Source organism: Tympanuchus pallidicinctus, unplaced genomic scaffold (genome assembly GCF_026119805.1).
Source record: "Tympanuchus pallidicinctus isolate F22 unplaced genomic scaffold, pur_lepc_1.0 scaffold1, whole genome shotgun sequence".
In the NCBI taxonomy this organism is placed as follows: domain Eukaryota; kingdom Metazoa; phylum Chordata; class Aves; order Galliformes; family Phasianidae; genus Tympanuchus; species Tympanuchus pallidicinctus.
Genome location: NW_026294618.1, coordinates 60,069,105 through 60,093,277, shown reverse-complemented (window position 1 = coordinate 60,093,277; position 24,173 = coordinate 60,069,105). Strand labels below are relative to the sequence as shown.

Genomic DNA, 24,173 nt, shown 5'->3' with positions numbered 1-24,173 from the left:
ATGGACAATACTGGCAACTCAGCCAGCCTTCAATCTTACTGCAATTTTGTCTGCAAGGAAGAAAAATGAAAACTCACAATACCAACTTAGAGCTTCCCTGATCACTGTACACATCTCAGACAGACAGCAGGGCTAATTCTATTTATGATCCTAGGTACAGTGTAAGAACACTGCACAGATCCCCAATAAGATATAGCTGACCTCTGGGATGTAGAGCCACATGCAGTACCCACAAGGCCACAGCAAAATAACTCATCAAATTAAGCGCAGGACCTGATACTTTTCTAAGCACGGGAATCTTTACAGCCATCCTCTATTCCTACTCTCTCTGTTATACTTCACAGTAAGGATCAGCACAACTATGCACGTAGACCTGCATTCAGCTTCTGCACTCAACATCAAATTAATTTCTCAGAAACAAATGCAGTTTTGGAGTGATGTGAAATGGCAAGTTAAATCCCTAAATGATGCCTTTGTGAGAACATGTAGCATGAAGATAAAAGACAGACATTTACTGTGCATTACTCCAATTAATCACTCTAATTCAACATCCTTTTCTGGAGTGCACACAAATGTGCATATACCCATGGATGCTTAAATAAAAGTGTATTATTGAATGTTCACAGTACCTTTTGCTGTATGATACTTCTTAGATAATGTTTTACTTCACTGGTATTTTCATCATCGTTACAAAGGGAAAAACAATACTTCTCTTTTCACTTATCAAAATCCCCAAAATAAACATCAGTTACATTAGTAGAAACTATGCATTTAAGAAGAATAATCTAGAAAGGAACACAAATGGAAAAAAAAAATTACGCAATAAGCAGAAGATTGTTGTTATGTTGGGCAATAAAGAGCAGTAGGATAACTGATTTTTCACCAGACAGGAGGTAATACAGCAACTACAAAGCAAAGGCAGAAATTTTAAAGAAAAAAGCAGGGAGAACATAGGGAGTATTGGAGGAGAGGGAGAAGCTTATTACAGCAGCCTGTGGTTTTATTCAATTGTAGGTATTTCTGATTTCACTGAATTTCCATACACTGCTCTGGTTCTTCTGTGGGTTTCTGTGGTTTTGTTTTGTTACTTTTCATTCTGTTTTGTTTTTTGTTTCTTTGTTTGTTTGTTTTGTCTTTTTTCCCCAACACACTTCTAAGTTATTTCATACTCCTGATATATGTCTATTCAGGACCTGTAAGAGATTTGCTGAAGTTTTGCAGTGATTATATAAATATTACTGCTATTAGTACTATTTCTTTAAAACAAAAAAACTCTGAAGATTTTTCAAACAGGGTTTTGCTCATCCCTTGTAGGTAGATTCATCAATCCATAGATTTGAAGGCAAAAAACAAATGCTATGATCTTCTGTTACAACTTTTTACGTAACCACTCTGCTAGATGATTTAATCTAGACCACTGTGTAATGTAATGAAAACAAGTGCATGATGTAGTCTTGATAATTACTTTTTTTTTAATTTTATATTTTAATTTAGGGATGGGAGGGGTGGTGTTCCTGATTTAATGAGTTTAAAGTTCAAAAACCCCCATGATACTTTGGTTCAAAACATATATCTGCTACATATGTTTTAAAAGTGAAGCTACTTGAACTGGGCAGTGCTTATCTTCCTATCTGTTCTGACAATTTCAGTGGGAGTTCAAGGACTGCCTGCTGTTAGAAACCACTTCCATGCATATGGGAATTTTTTTTTAAGTTTGCACTTGTAAGATACATTTCTTACAGGGATTAATTTGATCATTTCCCTTGAGTAAAATCAAGGCAGAGAGGCAGGCTCCTTCAGGCAATCCAGAGCATTTACCAGCTGGGTACTTCATCTGAATCAGGATGACATTCAACATCATTAGGAAAAAAAGAGATCATATCAAAACCTTCCTAATTCTCTGAAGAAATTAAACGAGACATTTTGAATTTCTCAGTATTCTCCATAAAAGGCACAGTTTTCACATTTTCTACTCATGATGTATTACTTACTGCCAACTAGCCATCTTTTCAGTGTTGGTGTAGAGAACCAAAGTTCCAAACACATGCATGTCATTTCACTAATGTGTTCATATACTGACCTCTGTCCTTCCTGAAAAAATACATGTATGGGGGCAATGTTCTTCCAAGAGTCACATTCTCCAAGGGCTTTATTTACTTTTCCAGCATAATCCCAGTAGCTCCTACTCATTAAATTATTTGCTGTTATCTATGAAGGTGTCACAGTTACCTTCCTTAAGCATATATTTTTGTTCCCAAATTCATGCCTTGGTATCTATGTGCATTAAGACATACACAGATAAATTCAAGGAGCATTCAAACATGAGTTTAAACATGAAGTTGAAACAAACTCTCCAATCTCTTTAAAACTATCCTACTATTAAATAGTAAGAAGATATATATTTCAATAAAAAACACCTCAGTTAGCTATTCACATTCAAATTTAAAACTTCCACTGCAGCATATCTAGTAGACAGAAACACAGACAGTGTGTCTGTGAATGTGTAATTATGCTGCTAATTCTCCTAAATATACATTATACAGTGAACACAGAGTGTCTATGCTACCTCTACAGCATAGCTTGTTTAGGAGCAAAAAAAAAGCCTTCCCACATCTGAATTTCCAATGACAGAGATAATGATGGCAATATTAAAAGACAGTGTAAATTCTATATCAAATACTTAAAAAAAAAAATTAGTCTTATTGCTCTGTAATGAACTGTATTATTCCAGAGGCCATAAACAGAGAGGGAGATTATAGTTATCAGTATCAGCAATAGAAGGCCTCCTGTTCAGAATTCATTTATGGACAATGCTTGTCCTCTCTCTTAACAAGAAATCCATGTTATTACATAAAGCAAATATTCAGTAAAAAGGTTTAGTATGTACGTTCACAGACCCATTGAACAGTTATATAGAATTGGAAGAAAACTCAAGGAGGGGAGTTGAAAGTTATGGTTCTGTACTAGGTTAAAATTCAGTGAAAATATATGAAAGTACAAGTAGTTTCACCTTTATTCTATTTGCAAGAAACAGATTGAAAAAGAGAATATTTTGATGTTCAGGAGAAATAACTGAGTCAAATTAGAAGCTACATACCAAAGGAGGATACACTGTCCATCTTGTTTTCTTGATTGCAGACTTCAGTGTTGACAATGTCATATATAATACAGTATAGTATTTAACGTATTTTCTCCAATCGGTTGTCAGTCCTGCCACAAGAGCAATCAGTTTGATCCTAGATAATGTAGGTAAAAGGTTTTTTTTTTTAAATAAAAAACAGATATTGAAAGGAAGCTTGTTAGCTTGTAGTAGAAGGCTCTCAAGAGAACTCAGCAGAACATTAATATCATAATTCTGAGAAAATCAAATAACTTAGATGTGAGTCACCAGTAAAATTATTGAATTGCCTCTGGATAACTGTAGCTAATATTTTTGTATTATTTTTTTCAAAACACAGGTCCTATGCCTAAATTTTTTGTTGTTGTTGTTCAAAAAACAGTAAATGCCAAGTAGCAAGAGGAATAGAAACACCCCTAAGGGGACTGTGGCTGCAGGCAACCTACATTTGGGCAGAGAAACAACCAAGGTTACCAAGGTCCAAGAGTACTTGGACCACTGTGGTTGTAGATTATTTCCAGAAAACCTGAATCCCAAAGTGTAAATTTGCAATGAAGTAAGCAAAGTATTCCTGAGACTGGAGTTTACACTCATATGGTTGCATGGTTTGTGCAAATGCATTTCCGATTGCACACAGCTATATTTTGGCTTGAGAAGAGACAAAGTCACTCAAGCAATATCTGGTTTATGGACTCTAACTCTTCAGACAGTAAACGGTGGTTATCATCATGTCTAGGATGAAATTCCTCTTGACAGAAGGGATGCTTGAAGAGGAAATCTCTATCTTTCCTCTTGCAGTAGACACCTTTCCCCCAGCAAATTATCATCAGTCCTCAAGATATAAAAAATACAATGTTATCATTGACTGTCACAGTCTACATTGTCATCACCTGTTTGATTAGTAGAGCGGAATGCTGGAATTAATTCACAAAGCAGCTCTCAGCAGTAAGCACTTATCATCGTGTTACAAATGGGGTTGAATCACTGGATAGGAGTGACTTAATCAAAATCATATTACCATCTGTGAATGAAAAACAAGTTAGGTACCTCAAATGTACATTCAAACTACCCTCTAAGCTTTGTCATAGGATAATAATATAGATCAAGGATAAGAAGGATATTGAGTGGATAATAATACAGATAAAGATGCAGATAATAATCTGCACCTTTAGCTCTCATTATGCCAAACTAAAACCAACCGCAGGGACAAATTTCAGTCTACTCTGGACCTCCTACCTGGAATTGATCCCATTTGGTCATGGAGGACCTATAATAGAGATCCTAAATTATTTTTCTCCTGAATCCTGATATTTTGTTAGCCTGCATTCAAATACCTTCTTAGTAGACATCAGGTTTTGCTAGAAGCAAAGCAAAGATAGGTGCACGATGCAGTGATCTCTGACATCTGTAACATCTTATACATCCAGTATTCACTCAAACATTCTCATCTTAACTTTAAAACTGTCACCAAAACCAACCAACATGAGGTACCTTATATATTTCTATATCTGGACTTTGTTCCTAGGAGTTATTTCATGCTCAAATTTTTGTATGGCTAGTGCTGCCACACAAATTCTATCTTCATCACTCCTCTGAATCCCCAAGAATAAAGAAAGGGTTCTTTGTTTAATAAGTGGGATATCTGCCCCCATTTTCAAGACATTTTTGCCTCCAAAGTGCAGATGTTTTCTTGCTGCCTCAACCCTGAGTACTCTCACCTGCTTCTTCCAGCCAGTGTCAGCATCATAATTAATCTTTTTTCTTGTATTAGAAACCTATTTTGGAACCAACACATAAGGTGTGGTCATCTGCAATTCTTCAATTTGTCATCAGTGAGTTTACTAGAATAAATAATTTCACAGCAAATAAATAACGCTCTTGATGAAAGATCACATCAATCTGGAAAGGTGATATTTGTGTTTTACAGCAGTACGGAATTTTACATTCCGTATGCTATTCATCCTTCTGGCATTTGTAGAGTGAAATTCTCAAATCACACAAAAAAGAGCACCAGCACCTGGGCCATTTTCACCACTGCTATAATTTATTAACTTAAGTGCTAGCCAAGAATTTACTGCCTGTATTATAAATAGGAGTTAAGAAAATGCACACCTTAGAAATGTACCCTATACTTTAGCAGCAGATGTGTAAGAATACAAATAATCCAGTAGATGATTGGAAGATGGTTTCCTTTGCAAGGACAATGATAAGTGGAGATTCCTCTAAATTTTAATCTGTCTTTGTGTGCCATATCATCACGGCTGTGGTTTTGGATTTTATGAGACTGCACAGATATTACATGCCATTGTCCTTAACATCACCGTATGAACATTTTTGACAAAACAACCTATGACTTTTCAACTCTGATTTTTTAGGGTGGTCTACAGAACTAGCTGAAATTCATTGATGTTAAATAACTAGATAATAAAAATCATCCACACTAAGATATGAATTTGATGACAGGTTTTTTCTCCCATTCTAAATGCAATCATTTCATATAATCATAGAATCACAAGGTTGGAAACGACCTACAAGATCATCTAGTCCAACCGTCTCCTCATCACCATTGCCACCACTAGCACTAAACCATATCAAGCTGCACATCATCCAGATGCCTCTTGCACACTGCTTTCCTTTCCCCTCCCAGAAATATTTTCCCTCTCTTTCTGATATCCACTTCTGCATGGAACATTTTCCCCTTTGGACTGCACTTTGCTTGAATTTACTATTAGCTCAGATCTACACTGGGCTGGTGTGCCAGACAGCATCTCCACTTTCCCACCTGCAGTAATCACTTTCACCTCATCTAGAACTTGCTCTACAGGAAAGTGAGACCATCACACCTACAGCAGTAATACGATCACTTCCCCTCTCACATATAATTGTGCACACTTATATTTTGCTTGCTATCTCACTGACAGCCAGCAGGCTGTGCTAAGGGATCAGTTTTCTCTATCAGAAAAAATGCTGAGAACTATTTTCCCAAAGGCACTGCAGAGAGAACCTGCATGTCTGCCAGAGAAAAGCATCTGTCTGCCTAGGATTGAGAAGAGGAAAGATGTACATTTCCACATCAAAATAAAAGAGCAGCTTGTTATCATGGACATTATTCCATGTGCTATCAGAGTTTGTATCACACAATTTTCTATACCTCTAGTAGCAACAACTAAAATATTTCTTGAAAACAAAATGATAATATAGGTATTTTCCCCTTGATAGCCAGTAGTAAGTACTTACTTACTTCCAGCCTATGATAACGTCAGAAGAATTACAACCCCTTTCCAAAAAATGAAATAATCAAACACAACAATTGAGAAGCCAGGAATGGAATGAGATGGCCATGTCCTCTCTTTGTCACTGGTAAACATCTCATCTTCAATCCCACTGAGAAAGTCTGAATGCCAAGGAAAACCCAGTATTTTTAGTTTTATTTTTAAGCTGATGTAAAACAAGTACCTGAATCATAATGAGAAATTTTATTTCTCTTTTTATAGAACTTCAGAAACTATTACATATTTTGCGCTACAACAGGAGGTTTCTCTCACTTGCCTGCATATGAGAATTCCTCTCATATCAGAATTCCTGCAGCAAGTATGCAAGGAAAGATCCTAAGGAAACGGTGCTAGTTTTTGTAGGATTTTGGCTTACATATCCAGAAATAAAAGAGGTAGCAGAAACACTTGGTTCTGTGTGAAGCAGGAAAAGTAAAAGCACAGGCTGAGATCAGATTAAATCTCACTTGGAATTTGGTGCCTCGTTTTGTTTTCACAACCACATGTTGCAAAGTAAAAGAAAAACAAAATCATCACTTGGTGAAAGTAAAGCTTTGTGGGAAGCAGCATCAAGACAATGCTCTCCTTCTATGAGGAAGAGATCCCCTTCTTTTCTCCCACTTATTCAGCTCCCTCTTCCTTCTTTGCCTTCCCACACAATATATCTTCCTCCTTTGTAACAGCTCTGGCAGCTACTGAACTTCTCCATAAGCCAATGTATTGCCATAGAATGTTATCCATCTTGTTGGGTCTGTTCCTTGCTGCCTGACACTACTGAGCTAACAGAGGTGCTAAGAAATGAGCAGAGCAACATGAAGCAACAAGTGGGAGCATGTAGGATGCTGGGGGAAGAGAGGGTGCACTTCTTTCTGTGCAGCTGTAGAGATGAGCTCACTTCATAGGAAATACCCTTCTGTGGTGCTCTGTCTGCTTGGCCTGGACAGCTAAACTGAAACTTTTTACAAAGATCCCAATTCCTTGTTAATTGAAACTTGCTGCACTGAGAGTTGAAAAAATCCAACCATGCCTCACAACATTCAAAAGAAAGCATAAGGCATGAGGTATCCTTCCTTAGTGGTAGCTACAGCAAGCAATGAAAGAGAATTAGCTAATTTAAAAACAGAACTCCCAAAACTGCATTGCCAGACAGTGGAAAGCGTTTCTCACTCAAACCACTCCTTGATTCTTCCTGGCTCCAAATTACTCAGTTTACTATTAATAATAGTCCCAAGAAGAATTAAATTGCTTTTAGGAACCAGCAGGTACTATCTTATTATGTAGCAGCAAACTGAAAAAATCTGCAGTGAAAAAAAAAATATGATAAGCAAAATACTCCTTCGTTTCAACGTTAATTGACAAGTGCAAACATAAGGCTCTCGTTCCCCAAGCTGTGAGCATCGCTACATTAAAATCAAGTCACACATGTGGGCAACAAGCAGGGAAAAGGCAGTGCTGAGTTCAAACACTGTGCCTTGAGTTTGCAACTAGTGAATCAGATAGATTTAGAAGATAGAGTATTAAATTAGTACCTGCCTACTGTTGCAGGCCCTCTCCCTGCATAGTTGATATCCTTGAGGATATTCCTTTAGGTATGGCCATCCATGTCTACACAGAGTTTAACGGAGTAGGCTCATCAATTCCTCTTTTTAGCTGTTCCTCAACACTGAAAGCTTTACACGACAGCACTGCCATTATTACGCACACGTGGCATTTCATCAGGAGAGTAATTATGCTAAGCATTCAGGAGTAAAGTACCTAAATATTTCCTGGATGGGCATTAGTCTGCTTTCACATGATAGTGAAATGTTTTCCAATCTTCTTTTCTTTATATTAAGATTGGATAAGTAAAACAATCATAAGCAACTTCAAGATCCAGAATAATGTGTGCAGGTCCTAAGGCATCTAGGGACCCAGGGAGCACTAAAATTCATACAATTCCTAAGGTACAATCTAATCATATAAGCAGTATGCCCTTTAGAAATGCAACAAACTTACATTCTCAAAATGGATCTCATATGTATCAGATGGGATGGATAAGCCCCCTGACACTGTAGTAGCTAGAACGGTTTCCCAAGGAAATGAATTTTCAGTGTTAAAGGCTGAGTAACATGAAATCAGTCATTTCATGGTAATGCATTAAAGATGATGAACTTTCAAGGAATTACATGCATATTCTATTTTTCAGTTTTTGCCAGCTCATAAGCCACTCCCCTAGATTTTTACCACAAAGAAATAAAATAGAAAAACAATAGTTTTTCCAGAGCTGACAGATTTTGCATCTTTACTCACAGCAAATTTCAAGACATTCAGTACTCTCTTTAACATCTATCAACCTTTTCTTCCATATTGGATTGCCTAGCTTTTGGCAAGTTTAGTTCCTGTCACTCTTATGCACAGAAACAAGAATTTCATAGATCATAGCTGAGAGAATTTTGGTCCTGTTTGCCACCTCAATTTTTATTTCATTTAGTAGAGGACCTAGTTCTTGAAAAAGAAAGAACATGGAAGCTTGGAGCAGATCAAAACAGGATAAGTTAAATGTTCAAGGAATGCTGAATGACATCTTAAAATGTCTGCTGCTTCAAAATGTCTCACATGAAACAGGAAATACCATTCTGGCACTTTTACTACAAGAAAACCACTTTGGTTTCCTGCTAACAGAAAGGCATTTCTTACATAAATAAGGCTAGCAAGGCTCTCATTGCAATTAGTCACTCCTGTGTAACCAAACATATAGGGAGGTAGGAAGGGGAAATTTCCACCACAGCTCAAGAATTTTCCTTACACGGATTTCCTTGATACTTCAAGAGACAGAAAATACAAGTTTTTATATTAAGTTTGTAGGAGACAACTAAGCTCACAGGCTTCCATATGAGAAACAGCATGCTTATACTTTTTTTTTTCTAGTGAAAACTGATTTAAAATTACCACATTCTACACAGTTTTAAGCCAAATATCACCTTTTTCCCCCCCACATTCCTGACTGATATAAAGCAATTTTTTTTCCCATATGAACGTTTCCTCCAAAAAGAAAATTATCTCCAGAAAAGGAGGTTATATTACATAATTTATTCTTGTTTCCTCTGCAACTCAGTATTGAGTAAATCACCAGAATTATATGCAGAAACAATTCTCAAACCCAGCATGACACTTTTCCTATCTTAGGCAAAGAAATGTGATCTCAACTCATGAGATCTACAGCCTCAAAACAGAGAGATTTGATTTCCAGAAAAGCTACCAGAGACTGACGTAACACCTCCCCACAGTATGAGTCAGTAATGCAGTCCTTCCAAATTGAGACCAACCAAATTTATGCTCAGGTACCAGTTATCCTAAATATGACTGAGCAGAGCAAACAGTTGTCCAAGCTTCTCCTGCTGACAATGGCTCCCTGTCACGTCCACCAGTTACAGCCGTTGTCCCATGTATTGTTCTTCTCCATCTGTGTCTCTCCCATTGCTGAATGGATGAATGGATTGATGAATCCAGGTGAAAAATGTTGCATTAATTAATAATGCTAGAAATTTAATCCCATTTTATTAACATTTTCACTTCTTATTTCCCATGCTTTCCATTTGTTTGGGGTCTAAAAAGCAGCTGAAGAGAATGGAGAGAACACTGCACTTGCAAAAAACCCATATATTTTTCTTGAACACACAGGAATTCTCTAAAATAATATCTGAATTAGAAGTAACCCTGATCAATCAATTTCTGCTCTTTTCTAAGAGGGTGATATAACCCATCCTGAGATTTCCAAAAACTCAGTAGCTCAACAATAATTACCTACTAACCAATGGAAAGAGAGTAATTTAAAGTTATTTTAGGCTATTTTAACAAAGTAAAAAAAAAAAAATAGTAGAATTCAGGCAGTCTGAGGACATTTGTCTCTGCATTTAAGAAACCTGTTTTGCATATCATGGTATAAACTGTGTGAAAAATGTTGTATAGGCTCCCTACTTCTTTCTGTAGTGTGATTCAGACCTACTTCAGCAAATGGAGTTGGCTAGGAATTTATGCAGAACTGCAGGGCACTGACTAGTGCAGTCAGCAACAGAGCAGTTAAGCATGTCTTTGTTCATAAGATCTAACTATTGAAGATGCTTTTGAAAAGAAATTGCATTACATGCCTTGCTTCTGCATGGTCAGAAATTATCACTTATACGATGGTTTCCTAGTAATATCAGCTTTTGAATAACCTCAGGTTTTTACCTGCTTCCCCATTTAGTCATTGCTACCCACTTCCAGGTATCATCTAACTTCTAATCCCCACCAGCAAATTAACTAACTCCAGTTATTAAGTCCTATGCCAACATTGTTCCTGACCCTCACATTCCTAAAACCTTTTGTAATTGAGGCAATGATGCAATCCCGAGAGCAGCTCTGCATTCAACCAGCTACCATCTGCTCAAGTATCCTTCTCTAGTAATGTCTATATCAAAGGAAATCTGCTGACTGTTAACATTGCAACATTAACAATTGGAATTACTGCTTAGTAGGCTGAAATTATTTCATGTTACTACTATTTGTTTTCTTGATCAAGATACAATAAAATATATCTCTGATAAGAACAGGTGAATATGCTGTATTTTGCTTTAAAAGATAAACCCCATTAAAAACTAATGACAGTATCTTTACAAGATAGCAAACAGAAGAGCAGATTCCCACAGTACTTGTAGTGGCATCATTTGGAGTATGGTGGGTTAATTCTTGCTTTTCAAAACTCTGAAAAGTTCCTCCTACTTGCATTAATGCTGAATATGGAAAAGCAAAAAACAAACCCTTGCCTTAAAATACACAGATTTTCTTCATCTGAATCACAAAGCTAGGTTGAAAACAGAATAGGCAGTTACAGTAGAAGTATCAAGGTACTCTCCATTCAAGAGCCCTTTCAGTGATTTATACTGGAACAAAGAGGCATTTCAAGTCAACATGCAAGCACTCTCACCTAAGTGAGTCTGGTCCATGTCATCCTATCAACATTAGGAAATTCAGCATATATAAATATATAAATAAAACATATATACAGTACATAGTCACATTCATATAAGCCATAAAATGACATATATTTACAAAAACATTTGAAGCTATGCTTTATGTTTTCAGTTCCATTTAAATCAGGAATTTAAGTTTTTAGCTTCTGCCTTGGAGACTTGATCACCTTGCTTGATTTGAGAGTTTGGAATGAACTTATACCCTATCTACTCATGCATCTTTAAAATATGGAAGAAGCAAGTAGCCTTCCAGGAAGTTCTGCCAAATCCATAAGAGAAGTTGAAATATGTTGAGATATTATTTACCTCACTGAAGAGTGATTTACATGTAACCAAACACAGAGAGACCTTCTGTTCTTGAAGAATGGCAGTACTTTGGTCTGGTCCATAAATAAATGTCAGTGCCATACAACATTAGGCATTACAAAACTGGGTGTCTGAGAGTGGTGTGTAGTAAAAATTTATGCATAATTTCTACTCATTTTTTCTTGGTTTAGACTGGTAGAGCAGTCAAAGTGAATGAACGTAGAGATGAAAAAAATATATAAATTTTGAGTTACCATACAGGGTCAAAAATTAGATAGAAGATTACTGTACTGTTGGCATTATTGTAGCTTCTTTTATCAATAAGTTCAAAGATTAATACAACCCCAATGATCTGACATTTATATAGTGCATATTATACAGCACTGTGACTTCCAGGAATTGCACATATACCACTTCTCCTAGTATGGAAAAATATTTGTTCACTGCTTCATAAAACATTCTTCTTAACCCAGATTCAAGCATCCTTTTTTTGATTTAGAGGAATTTACAAAAGGAAATAAGGTTTTGGAGGAGGGGCTGTTTAACTTATGAAGAACACTTGACAAAAAAAATCAACCTCACAATGCAGCAGTTTAAAGAGTCTGTATGTGAAGACTCTTGGGGAAAAAAATCTTGCAGTCAACTGTCAATCCATGGCTTCATATAGCACTTTCAGTGACAGGCAGTGGAGTTGTCTCTTGCTCCTCACTGTTCTCTGTAGATACATCCTGGACCTCCTGCTGCTGATAGATGTCTTGAACTAGCATGATGTTTGTGTTCCTCCACTCTCTGTATTTCATCGCCGTCAACTTTGGGTCCTCTAACAACTGGTTAATTGTAGCCAAGTCATGTTCCTTACACTAGGAAGAGATCAAGAGGTTATTTCTCATAAACGCTGTCAAGATCACCATCCATAACAAATCACCCTTGGAACATTACAGAACCATGTCACAGGGAGATGGCCAATGATCCATTCTCTTGGCAACTTGTTCTCATTTTTATTATCAAGGTTATTGAAGTCAAGTCCACAGCAAAAATTCCTCCTGGTTGAAGGAGAGATTATGATTTTATGCAGTTGTTTTGTTTTGCTTTGCTTTTATAGGATTCTTAGCAAAACTTTATGAATGAAAAGTTGAGAAAATTAGACACTGGTTGATTAATTCATATGCTGGCAGTGTAGCCTTTAAGTAGTTAGTGTATATGTGGGTGCTAATACATTAGTCACCGGATCTTAACAAATCTGGCCTCTACTTCCAGACAGGAGCAGACTGTATAATGTGAATACCCTGGTTCAGTTGAAAAACAGGGGCAGTCATGTCATGGTACAGGGAGGCTAAGAGACTTGATGTCACAGAATCACAGAATGGTTGAGGTTGGCAGAGATCATTTGGTTCAACTCCTACTCAAGCAGGGTTGCCCAGAGCAGAGTGCCTAGAACCACTTTCAGGCAGCTTTTGAATAACTTCAGAGATGGAAAGTCTACCAACAATACAGGTAACCTGTGCCAGTGCTGTTACCCAAAATACACTTACGTTCACATGGAACTTCCTGTGATTCCTTTTATGTTCACTATCCCTTGTCCTCTCACTGTCTACCACTGAAAATAGTCTAGTTCTATCCTCTTTTCACATTTTTTTCTTCTCTATTGCCAAGTGTTTCATCATACCTGAGAAAACTATGCCTGCAATTGGCTTCAAAACTCCTTGTCAACACACACATATTCAGAATACTTCCTGACTGTAGCAATAGGCTGCCATCACATACATATCCCACTGCTATTCTAATCAACAATTTTAACACCTCTGAACTTTTCAAGCAGAAAAAATTATTAAACTGTTGGTTTACATTAGTCCTATTTTCAAAACCAATCCTTGTATGAGAGTTTCTGGCATCAGTATGTAGATACACTGGTAGCCTAAGAGCTAAAGAATAAATAAGGAAAAAGAAGGGAGGAGTGTTTACGATGCACAGACATGATGGCAAAAAGCCATACTGCAGATTTTTTCTGCAGCACTAAATCTATTTTCCCACATTCATCAAGATTGTGACGCATTTGCACACGGCTTCTTTCTCTTCTTAACAACCCAAAGTATGTCTTGTTAATATGATATATCACGGCAGGAACATTTATCTGTCGTTAAAAAAAATTGCGTCAAAAGACAAAAATTAAGATTACACTGAATGTTGCATTAATCTTTTGCCTTAAAACTAAGAGGTTTCTGTCTAAAGCACTGTAAATATGGATCAGATGCAAAGCTTCTCTGATCTTGAAATTTCCAGTAGATCATTTCAAATTATCTCATGCCTCACATTTTATGTTAATATGATTGCCTTTAAAAGCACATCATCCTACTGATGCAAAGAATATAGCACATTCCCACTACAAGCATTTTCTTTTCAGACAGGCAAAGACTGCTGTGCATAGAACTCTGTGTCTGTCAGACACTGCACTATATTTGTCTTGTCAATACTCCAATCCCTTAACTTGAAGAAAGAAATCAACACATTTTATGCATTGTGAACAGTCTAAAAATGATTTTTCCATACTAAATACAAATGTTAGACAAGTCTAAGTTTGTAGGCACTGCTAATGACAGTTTATACGATACTCCTGGGTTAAATTGTTGTAAAGCTATTCTTCTTGCTCATGTCTGACAGAAAGGCTTCTAGGTTTGCATTCAGATCCAAACTAATAAAATAGACTACTGCACAGCATACAACTCCATTGTGTACTAACTGGTTCTTATATTCATTAGGGAGGTTCATATTACGGAAAGATTTAGATACGTGCTTCCATATTTGTTTTCCTGTGTCATAAAATAGGTGTGTTTTTTAAACTTTCTGTTTTATAATAAGCTGAACTGCATTCCTGATGCAGAAGGATAATATGGTTATACCATGTCATAAGAGACCCATTTATCCTGAGGAGAAACTTCACTAGGTCTCATACGGAGCCTGGAAGTCCTGAAGAAGGCAGGACAGCTGCACTCCAATTTGACTTTTAGACTGTGTTTTCAGAAAGTTTAAGACAAGCCTGGTTGCCAAAGCCAAGCCTCTTGTTGCAAGTAATCACTGATTGTGATTATCAGAGAAGTTTTTACATGAACTTCTTTGGGGTGCTATGTCTGAAGCCAAATACTCTTGCCAAAAATATGATAATCGAATCCTGTTTCTAGCAAAGCCCTTGGTTGGCATTTATTCTTTCTCTTTAGAACTTAAATGTTATGGCTATGCTTTCTGTTTGATTGAATACCATTCATAAGCAGGTTTTGAATTCCCGTGGCATTCAAAATGATACTGGGTAAGTCTCATAAATCTTCATATTCCAGACAAATTTACTGGCCTTTTCATGGAATGTTCCCCTAATCCCTCCACCCCTTCAGTCCACAACATAAAAGCAGGATGCTTTTGTTATTAAATATATTTGTTATAGGAGGTCTTTACAAAGGCTTTGGCACATCCTGTACATTCCCTAGTAATCACAAAGAAATCTTTTCTGGCTCATGGTCATTTTTGTGTCCATCATCAAGGTACTTTTTCTGCTCTTCCTTTTTTTAAGGCTCCCTTGTTTATGGCATTCAGCTGAGCTTGCAGGTTTCCCAGCTAACTAAGAGAGATGTTCTTTATTAAATTCTCCAAATGGGCTGGAATTTATACAAGAAGGTCCCTTCTGAACTATTGCCTCCGCTCCCAGATCAAGTTTAACAACAAAACACAGACCACAATTCTGACTAAAAGAGAAAACAATTTCAGAAACTTAACAAACTCTCTGGAGCTTAAAGTTAGCCTGTAATTAGAGTTTGGCTTTATTCTTTTCTCAGCCAAACTATTTCTTTCTCTCAGGCTTTTCCTTGGCTCAATCTGTAATCTCACCTTTAGTGTGCTGTTCAGCATTCGAATTTTGTGGAGTTTCTCATTAATAGAGGGGTTTTTGCTGCGTTTGATAAATGACTTCCTAAGCTCCTTTTTGGTTGACAGCCGGCGATCACCAATGGGAGACAGACTTGCTTGTTCTAATGACTTGTAAAGTCTCTCCATCTCATCATCATCACATTTTTCATGATCTGCAAAGTAAAAAATAAAGTGTGTATGAGAATATGAATATGGCAGCAGATAACAGAAACATTATATTCAGCAATTAGAAAGACTCAGCCAAGTCAAAAAGTAATGGTACTATAATCAAGACCAAGGGCAGTTCTTAGGGTAATCATGCAGATGAGAATGACATACAGCCAAACTCAAATGTTTTTAACAATCAGGTTATGATTCATACAGATATGAGCATATGTTTTCACTGTTCAAGTGTTTCTTTAATGCTCTATACATACCACAGACTGAATAACTGTCAGTAGTGCTACACTCAAATAGCAAGCTAATTTGATAGCATCTACACTGATTTACCTTTCCCTTTCATGCTGCACACTTAAGTTAAGCACACTTCTAGCTAATATACATGCCAGATTCTGTTTGGTGCACCAACTTCTTGTCAGGCATTGATAATTCTTGAAAACACAGCAAAGAAATGAGACATAGAAATATGTCAGAGGCTACAAGGGAAGATACCTAGGAAACAGAATAAAACAGGACACCTTGGGTCACCTAATGCCTAAATCTCAAGCTTCACAGTGCACAGCACAAAATTTGCTTGTGGTGCCTCAGAGTAAAGTCTTAATTACCCCTTGCTCAATTGCTTTGACAGTTCTGAAGCTGCAGCATCATCTTCCATGTCAGACAGGACACAAAAGGAAAAGTTAGCAAGCAGCTGAGAACAGAAGAGGATAAAATAAGATTTAACAAAATGAAGCAAAGACCTTTTTTTCAGAATAAAACAACTTAAGAATGAACAAGCAGGAGCTCAAATGTGCCAAGCACTGACTGAGGCTATTGACAGAAGGCCATTTTCAGCAAAAAAGCTGTACAAGTTCTTCCTCAGAGCACACTGAAATTTTTTCTATTCCAATATTTGCTAAAGGAAAATCTTAATGTTATTGGTGTTCTCAGGATGCCAGTGAGTCCCTCAAGAACCACTGGGATGATTTTCATGTTTATTACACTGGAGACAGTGGTTTCAGCTCTTCTTAAATGCAGCCTTCCATGTGCTAGCTGAACTGGCAGCATGTTTTTTCTTTTAATTGAAAGTTAAACATTGACTTTTCTAAATCATCCTTAGTCAGCAAACATAAGGAAAATGTGCTCTTGCTCCCTCCTATTGCAGCAAAAAGATTTCTCCAGCTTCCAGTGCACTCAGAAAGGAGTCTGCTCCTTATCTTTTCCATATTTTAAAAAGTACAGCATCCTCCTACATTCCTCTCTTTTCTAAATATTTAGGTTACAAGAAAGGTTTATGACATGCTACAAATATTTGCCTTCACTCTGTTGCTGGCCTTTTTTTTACCACTTTGTGATTCTAAAAAGGCTGCTGTAATTTGACAAGGACTAAATATAGCTTCCATCACTGGTACAGTGCAGAGAGAGGAAAAAGAGAACTGTTGTATATTTAACAAGCTGTGGGAAATAGGAAAAAAAAAAAAAAAAGTGTAAGGCATAATACACCGCAGTGTATTTCCTGAAAACTGTTGGCTCATGCCATGAGGCTTGTAATTATAACTAGCTTCCTGCTTTCTTACTTGGGATGAAGCAGCTGTTTGTTCCATTAGCCAGTTCCTGCACAGCACTGGCTCAGTCATGTTGCAGACCTCACCCATCAAGACTGCACACCATATCATTTGCAAATGTAAGCTGTTTTTTATCAGATATCCAAGAGCATACCAACAGAAAATAATTTATTGACCAGACAAATACAAAGTCAGTGTTCCATTTATTTTTTGAGTCTAACTCACAGTGCTAACCTTAAAAATGTTACAAAGCAGCAACCATGAGAAAACACCTCTCTGAATATGTTTCTTCTGTCAGGTACTGACAGTAGAGGTTAAATACTCTTATATCTTCTGTGCATTTGTGGGTGAAGGTAAGGAGGACAGGACACTCAGCACAGAAAAAGAAGCAGGAACTAGTGTAAGAAGAACCTAGCAGAAGGCTCCCTGATCAGTACTGTGCACTTAGCTCCTGTATTTTACAAGTTTGCAGCCTCAAACTCCTCTCCTATTACTTATTCTTCCACTACTCCCATACCCAGAAGGAACCAGGTAATTTCGGAGGGAGAGGAAACTCTGAATTCTTCAGATAAAGTGTGGATAAAAGGAATGACAGTGAAGCCAAACAGAATTTCAGGAAACAGCTGGAAAAAAAGGGTGAGCGAAATCTACAGGCAGAGTGGAATCGGGCATGAGCCATACAAAGCTTTGGTCTCCACCTTCATTTATGCTGGTGGGTAGAAAGCTTCTGCTGTAACAAGTGAAGAATAACAAAACAGTATCTTAAAACTGCTTTTGTAAAGAAGATACTGTTGCATTGACAAAGAGTACATCTGCTAATAAACTGAGGCCGGACTGACACGTAAATTTAACTCCACTGCCCTGAGTTGCCCTGAGCTAAATTCAGAAAACAAACACCCATGTTTCGCAGGCTTGAAGCCATTAGTGAGTGTACTAGTTTCGTGGTGTGAATTTTAGGGGCAAGAGCTAATGGAGAAAGAAAAGAAGCACTATGTCTAGCAATCAATTAACAAAATCAATAGAATGATCAGTGATTAAAAACAACAACAACAAAAAAATCATATTTCTTCTTACTCCTAAAACTGTGCAGTGCAGTACTTTACAAGCCTCTTAATGGAAGGGAAGTTAGCAACGCATTACCCATAGATTGTCCCACAAAACACCTGAAATAAAATTCATGCTTGATAACAGAAAGAAGGTAATGTGACTCAAGGTTTAACATGGACTGGGATTTTTTTTCTCTGGTTTCAGACATTCACAACACACTTGCTCAGAATTCTGTGTTGCTTATTTCCCTCTGCATCTCAGAACAGACTCCTAACCTGTCCATCAGCAAGTCTAAGAGAAAGCTCAGGCATTCCTGTACCTGGTCTGTATTTCTAGTCATAAGTGATTCAGACTCCTATGAAATCTGGCCTGTCTAGACCTACTATTGAATTGCTACAAAATATTTGCTTTCCATCACAAAGTGAAAATTCATGCAAAAAGCACATAGCACTCAAGCTCGGGCATCAGTGTAAAAACAGATTTGTGTGTCAGGCTCACAAAAAAAATGAGCTGCCCCTTTGCTGAGTTTTGTTAAGCTTATAAGATTTATGATGATGGATATATATAGTCTGCTAAACAAAAACTTATGTTGCTGTGAAAGTAGTTCTTCCTGTTTATTTCCATGGAAACAACAACAGATACAAAGAGCACAATTACACTATTTGATTAATTCTCAGCTACAAAACACTGTTTCTTGACACTGCCACCACCACTAACATTTTTACCAGGAATGTACAAGAGCTGGTATGCCATGCTTACAAAAATCTTAATGGCTGTCTGGAAAGTGGCCTGTCTTTCAACTTACTGTCACCATTGGTGAAACACAACACTCATTGCCCCACATCCCCCACAGTACTCACATCCACTGTTCTATCTCCAGAAATGTTCAGTAATGTCAGTGGATGTCAATAGCTGTCAATTTTTTTTCCTCACGGAGGAGTTCAGTTCCACATCTTTGCTTCATATGCACTTCCATGGCAGATACCTCTCTGTCATAGTGTCCCTCCGCTGCCATCTGTTCCATGGCAACAAAATTTAATGGAATATTGGCTAGAAGGTTCAACCACTACTGCCATACCATCTGCCTCTGATGTGATGGGCCAACATAATAAGATTGGAGGCATTACTTTCAGAGCAGTCTTAATTAAATGGGCAAGTTGGTCCTCACTAGTACTGCTCTGAAATGAGGCGCTGGAGCAGGTCCAAAGAAGGGCAGTAAGGCTTGTGAAGGACTTGGAGAATATGCCCTACAAGGACAGACTGAAGGAACTGGAACTGTTTAGTCTGGGGGAAAGGAGGCTGAGGGGAGACCTTATTGCTCTCTCCAAATATCTGAAAGGTGCTCACAGCGAGAATGGGATTGGTCTCTTCTCACTGGTGACAGGACAAGGGGAAATGGCCTCAAATTGTGCCAGGGTAAGTTTAGGTTAGATATCAGGAAAAACTTTCTTACGGAAAGGGTTGTTAAGCACTGGAATAGGCTTCCCAGGGAGGTGGTTGAGTCACCATCCTTGGATGTGTTTAAATGCTGTTTGGATGTGGTGCTCTGAGACATGATTTAGTGGAAGACTGTTAGTGTTAGGGTAGTATGGTTAGGTTGTGGTTGGACTCAATGATCTTTAAGGTCTTTTCCAACCTGAGCAATTCTATGATGCAGCTCTCTTAACTTTGTTGAACTCCACAGTGGGGACCCCAAAAAAGTAAAGTCCTGCCCTGAGGTATTTTAACATTGCAGGGAAACAGTCTGTTTATGCTGAGACAATGAAAATGAAGTGAGATTTCAGGCTGGCCAGAACTTCTTACAAACTCCATTTCAAGAGGAGTAAAACACATCTTGTGGCTCAATGCCACAAAGGAATTTTCACCAATTTGGAATTTTCCTCTACCTAACAGGAGATACCACAGACAAGAGCATGTTGCCAGAGGCACAGCACATCCGTTTTGCACGCCTCAACTTTCACCTTCTGCATCCATATCAGTCAACTTGCCACAGGTGGGCGATATTACAGTATGGAGACTCCCCACTCTGCAGCAGTAACGCAGGAGCCTGTCTGAAAACTTTCAGATATAAGACTATTTAAGCCCAAAAAAGTGAAATTATCCAGAAGTTTTCAGGCAGCAGCTGTGAAAAATCAAGCTGATTGCTTCCCAGTGGTGAAGAAATAGAAATTGGCCATGATTTGCATGAAGAATATTTTGTATTGAAAATCATCCCCAACAGAATATATATTACTAACTCTAATCTGAACCCCAGAAATTTAAGTACTTATTCTTCCATTCTCTAACTGGGATGTCATAGCTCTCCAGCTGTGCATTAATCCCAGGAAAAAAAATCTTCTTCTTTCTCCTGTCTTTGCTGTACTTCCAAGCTTCTTGTGGCTGTGCCAACTCTCCTGTTCCTGAACCTGCCAGAACTTTTGATACCAAGAGAGCACTGTATAAACCCAGGCTGGAGAGAGGAGATGAAAGCATTACAACCCACTTATGCTCTTACCAATCCCCGGTATACTCCCTATCCATTCTCCATGTTAGTAGTCTTTCCAAAGGGAAATGACATGTTAGGGAAATCACATTTCTGAAAGAGCTACAGACCAGGAAATACACAAATTAAAAGGATCTGTCTTTTCCAACTCCTCATTGGCTAATGCAGAACTATAAAACCAAGAGACATGAGAGAGTGGGAGCAGTAATGGGAAAATTACATTAACACTAAGAGTCAAAGGCTTTTGATTACAACAATACAGTGAGTTCAGCAGAGAGGGGTGACATTTTTAACAGACTCCAAACTCTTCTAAACTGGAAACAGCACAAACAGGTATCTCTATTTTCAAGGTCAGAAAATGTAACAGCATAATTTTCACTGTGATTCCTAAAACGTTTTTAATCTGAAGCAAAATGGTCATTCAAATACAGCTGTTCTTCCACGCAGCGCAATATAGGCGTGCCTGTTGGATAGTCTCAGCCACAATACAGCATTTACTATAACTTATGCAGAAGGAACAAAGAGGCCAGAGTACACCAGAAGATCTGTTCTGGCTATTACTGGCACAGGCAGATTCAAGAGGGGAAAAGGATGTAAGTTCTGAGAAAAGAAGGAATTGACCACATCTAGTTTCTATGTAACCAACTCCTTCTCGCAAAAACAATCCACATAAAATTCAAATTGTTTTCAAGAAGCCTTCCAGGTTTCCCAAAATATCAGTGCACATCAGCTCTTTCACCAGCTATTATGAATGAGCCAGAGTGAAATAAATAAACCAGAGGTGGTAGCATAAAATTTTCTTGCCAAGATGCATTAAGATCATGTGATGGTGATTATAAAACCCTCAGGAACCACAAGGAAGAAGGATGTTATTGCTACAGTGGAAGATACCCAAATAAATAAAAACACACATTCCTGTTGACCTCTCAATTTCTACAGCTTCCTTTTGTTATCATTGTTTTTGATGATAGTGGTGGTGCTGTGTCATGGTCTGATATTTCTGTTCCAATGGTTGCCAGAAGAAACACAAAAGATGGAGTTTGGCTGCAGAGTGTGTCTAGCCATCCCGGATGGAGCAAGAACAGCTTCTGTACACAGAGCACGTAGTCACATATTTGTTTGTATTCTTTACTGTTTCTTGTTTACCTGTCAACTTCTTTGTGTCAGCACTGAATCCTCTGTCACCGTTCATGTAAAAGGCTGTAACACTGAAGTATTAAATTACTCCCATTAAGTAAATGGAAATACAATCCTTTTTTTCTATACTTTTGTGCCACTCTCTGGTATGTAACCTCTGCCCAGTAATCAGAGCTGAGCAATAAGTCTGAGACTGCTCATAACACTGAGAGCTGCTGGAAAGTTTTTTCAAATATTATTTGGTACATCTCCTCATTCAAGATGTGTACAATTGCTCAGCAGATCTCCCTAAATAATTTTCAATGAGAGAAAGAAAAAAAAAGCCTATAATCACTTAGCTGAACCTGTTGCTTGCTTTACAGGGTTTCACCCATTTTCCTCTTTGAGAAATCTCTATTTTACCACTACAGGTTCCTTTCTCACAGAACCACAGAATGGCCAGGGTTGGAAGGGACTTCAAGAGTCATGAATCTCCAACCCCCTCAGCACATGCAGGGCCACCAACCTCCCCATTTAATACTACACAAGGCTGCCCAGGGCCCCATCCAGTCTGGCATTAAACACTGCCAGGGACAGGGCATCCACAACCTCTCTGGGCAGCCTGTTTCAGCACCTCACCACTCTCTCTGTAAAGAATTTCCCCCTGACATCCAACCTAAATCTTCCCTCCCTCAACTTAAAACCATTTCCCCTTGTCTGCAGCTATCAACCCTTTCAAAGAGTTGATTCCCCTCCTGTTTGTAGGCTCCCTTTAAGTACTGAAAGGCTGCAATGAGGTCACCCCGCAGCCTTCTTTTCTCCAGGCTAAACAACTCCATCTCCCTCAGCCTGTCTTCATAGGGGAGGTGCTCTAGTCCCCTGATCATCTTTGTGGCTCTCCTCTGGACCCTCTCCAACAGCTCCCTGTCTTTCTTGTACTGGGGGCTCCAGACCTGGACACAGTACTCCAGATGGGGCCTCGCAAGAGCAGAGTAGTTAGAGACAGTCATCTCCCTCCTTACTTTACTTGTATTTACATGAAAAGTTCTTCCCACTGAGGCATAGCTATTCTTGATTCTTTCAAAGTAACAACTTTTCTCCAATCAACTTCCATGCCTGACTTTTGCCAGGAAAAACACTCTTTGGTTCTTGGAAAATTTCTCCCCTAGGTCTTGGCTGCTAACAGCTACAGTTAACAGTTCCTCATGGGATTTTTCTAAGCAGAGCATGGCTGCTGCAAAGCAGAGTGCATGACAGGAGATTTTCTATTCTCACAAGGAAAAGGAAAGTATATATACATGCAAAGGCTCTGCGGGCAGAGAGTTCAGAGACCATAGGATTGTTCTGATACGTCCAGGGGACATGCACTTTAAGAACATGCACCAATGCAAGGTGTACCCTGCTCCTTCTGGGCGTAATCGCATTACACTGAAGAGCTGCAAACAACATACTGTTCAGAAGCACTGAAAAGTAAATAAGATGCACTACACTGGCAAATCACCAAAGTATGCCCTCTTGTTCCACATCAGATAACAGTGGTGTTCTTGGTAGTTACTGTAAATCATGAGGTTTTGCAGATAGATATCCCCCAACTTGAAATTATCTCACAGTATTTGTGCATGTCCTTATCAACTAGCTGCAGAGGGAAATTCTTGAGGTATAAGCCACAGATAGAGAATTATGTTCTTTTTGATAATTTCCATTTGGAATTGAATTGCTACTTTAATTAATCCTTTTTTCACCTCAATTTCAAATTGAAATAGCTTAAGTAATCTCCTTACAAATTACTTCATTTAGTATTTCAGCATCCATTACAAGAAAAAACATTACCAACATTCTCCATCTTCTCATACTATGCAGAGTGATAAAGAATAACAAATGTATGGTGTACATCTTACTTGCTCAACAACAGTTATCATGCAGATAGTAACTTATGAAGTTATACAGTTTCTATAGTGACTGTCTCACTAAAATGATCTATTTCTGTAATTCCATCACAGATAAGCAGCATGGTTAAAACTGATGTGTTCTGCAGTCAGGGCTGGCTTAGCAGTGAACAGTGAATGAATTTGTTTCCCCAAGAATATTTTTGGAACAATTATACTATCTTGCAAATGGCAGAAACATAACAAAATATGCCTTGATTTACATTTACTACATCATCATACAACCTATAAAATTCTTCTTTAAATGATTACGATTGCATCGCACTAAATCTGTCAGCAT

General features: G+C 38.0%; 1 protein-coding gene across 10 annotated transcripts in view; it reads right to left on the bottom strand.

The window, feature by feature from the left end:
• Positions 1 to 1,099: 1,099 nt before the first annotated feature.
• Positions 1,100 to 24,173, bottom strand: part of IPCEF1 (interaction protein for cytohesin exchange factors 1) — a 75,399-nt gene continuing 52,325 nt past the window's right edge. For all 10 annotated transcript variants that reach the window (XM_052686981.1, XM_052686971.1, XM_052686986.1 and 7 more), the window contains 2 exons: positions 15,561 to 15,751; positions 1,100 to 12,547 (listed from right to left, as the gene is read on the bottom strand). In XM_052686981.1, coding sequence (XP_052542941.1) covers positions 12,347 to 12,547; positions 15,561 to 15,751 — 392 coding nt within the window. In that variant the 3' untranslated portion in view covers positions 1,100 to 12,346. The remainder of the gene's footprint in view (positions 12,548 to 15,560; positions 15,752 to 24,173) is intronic.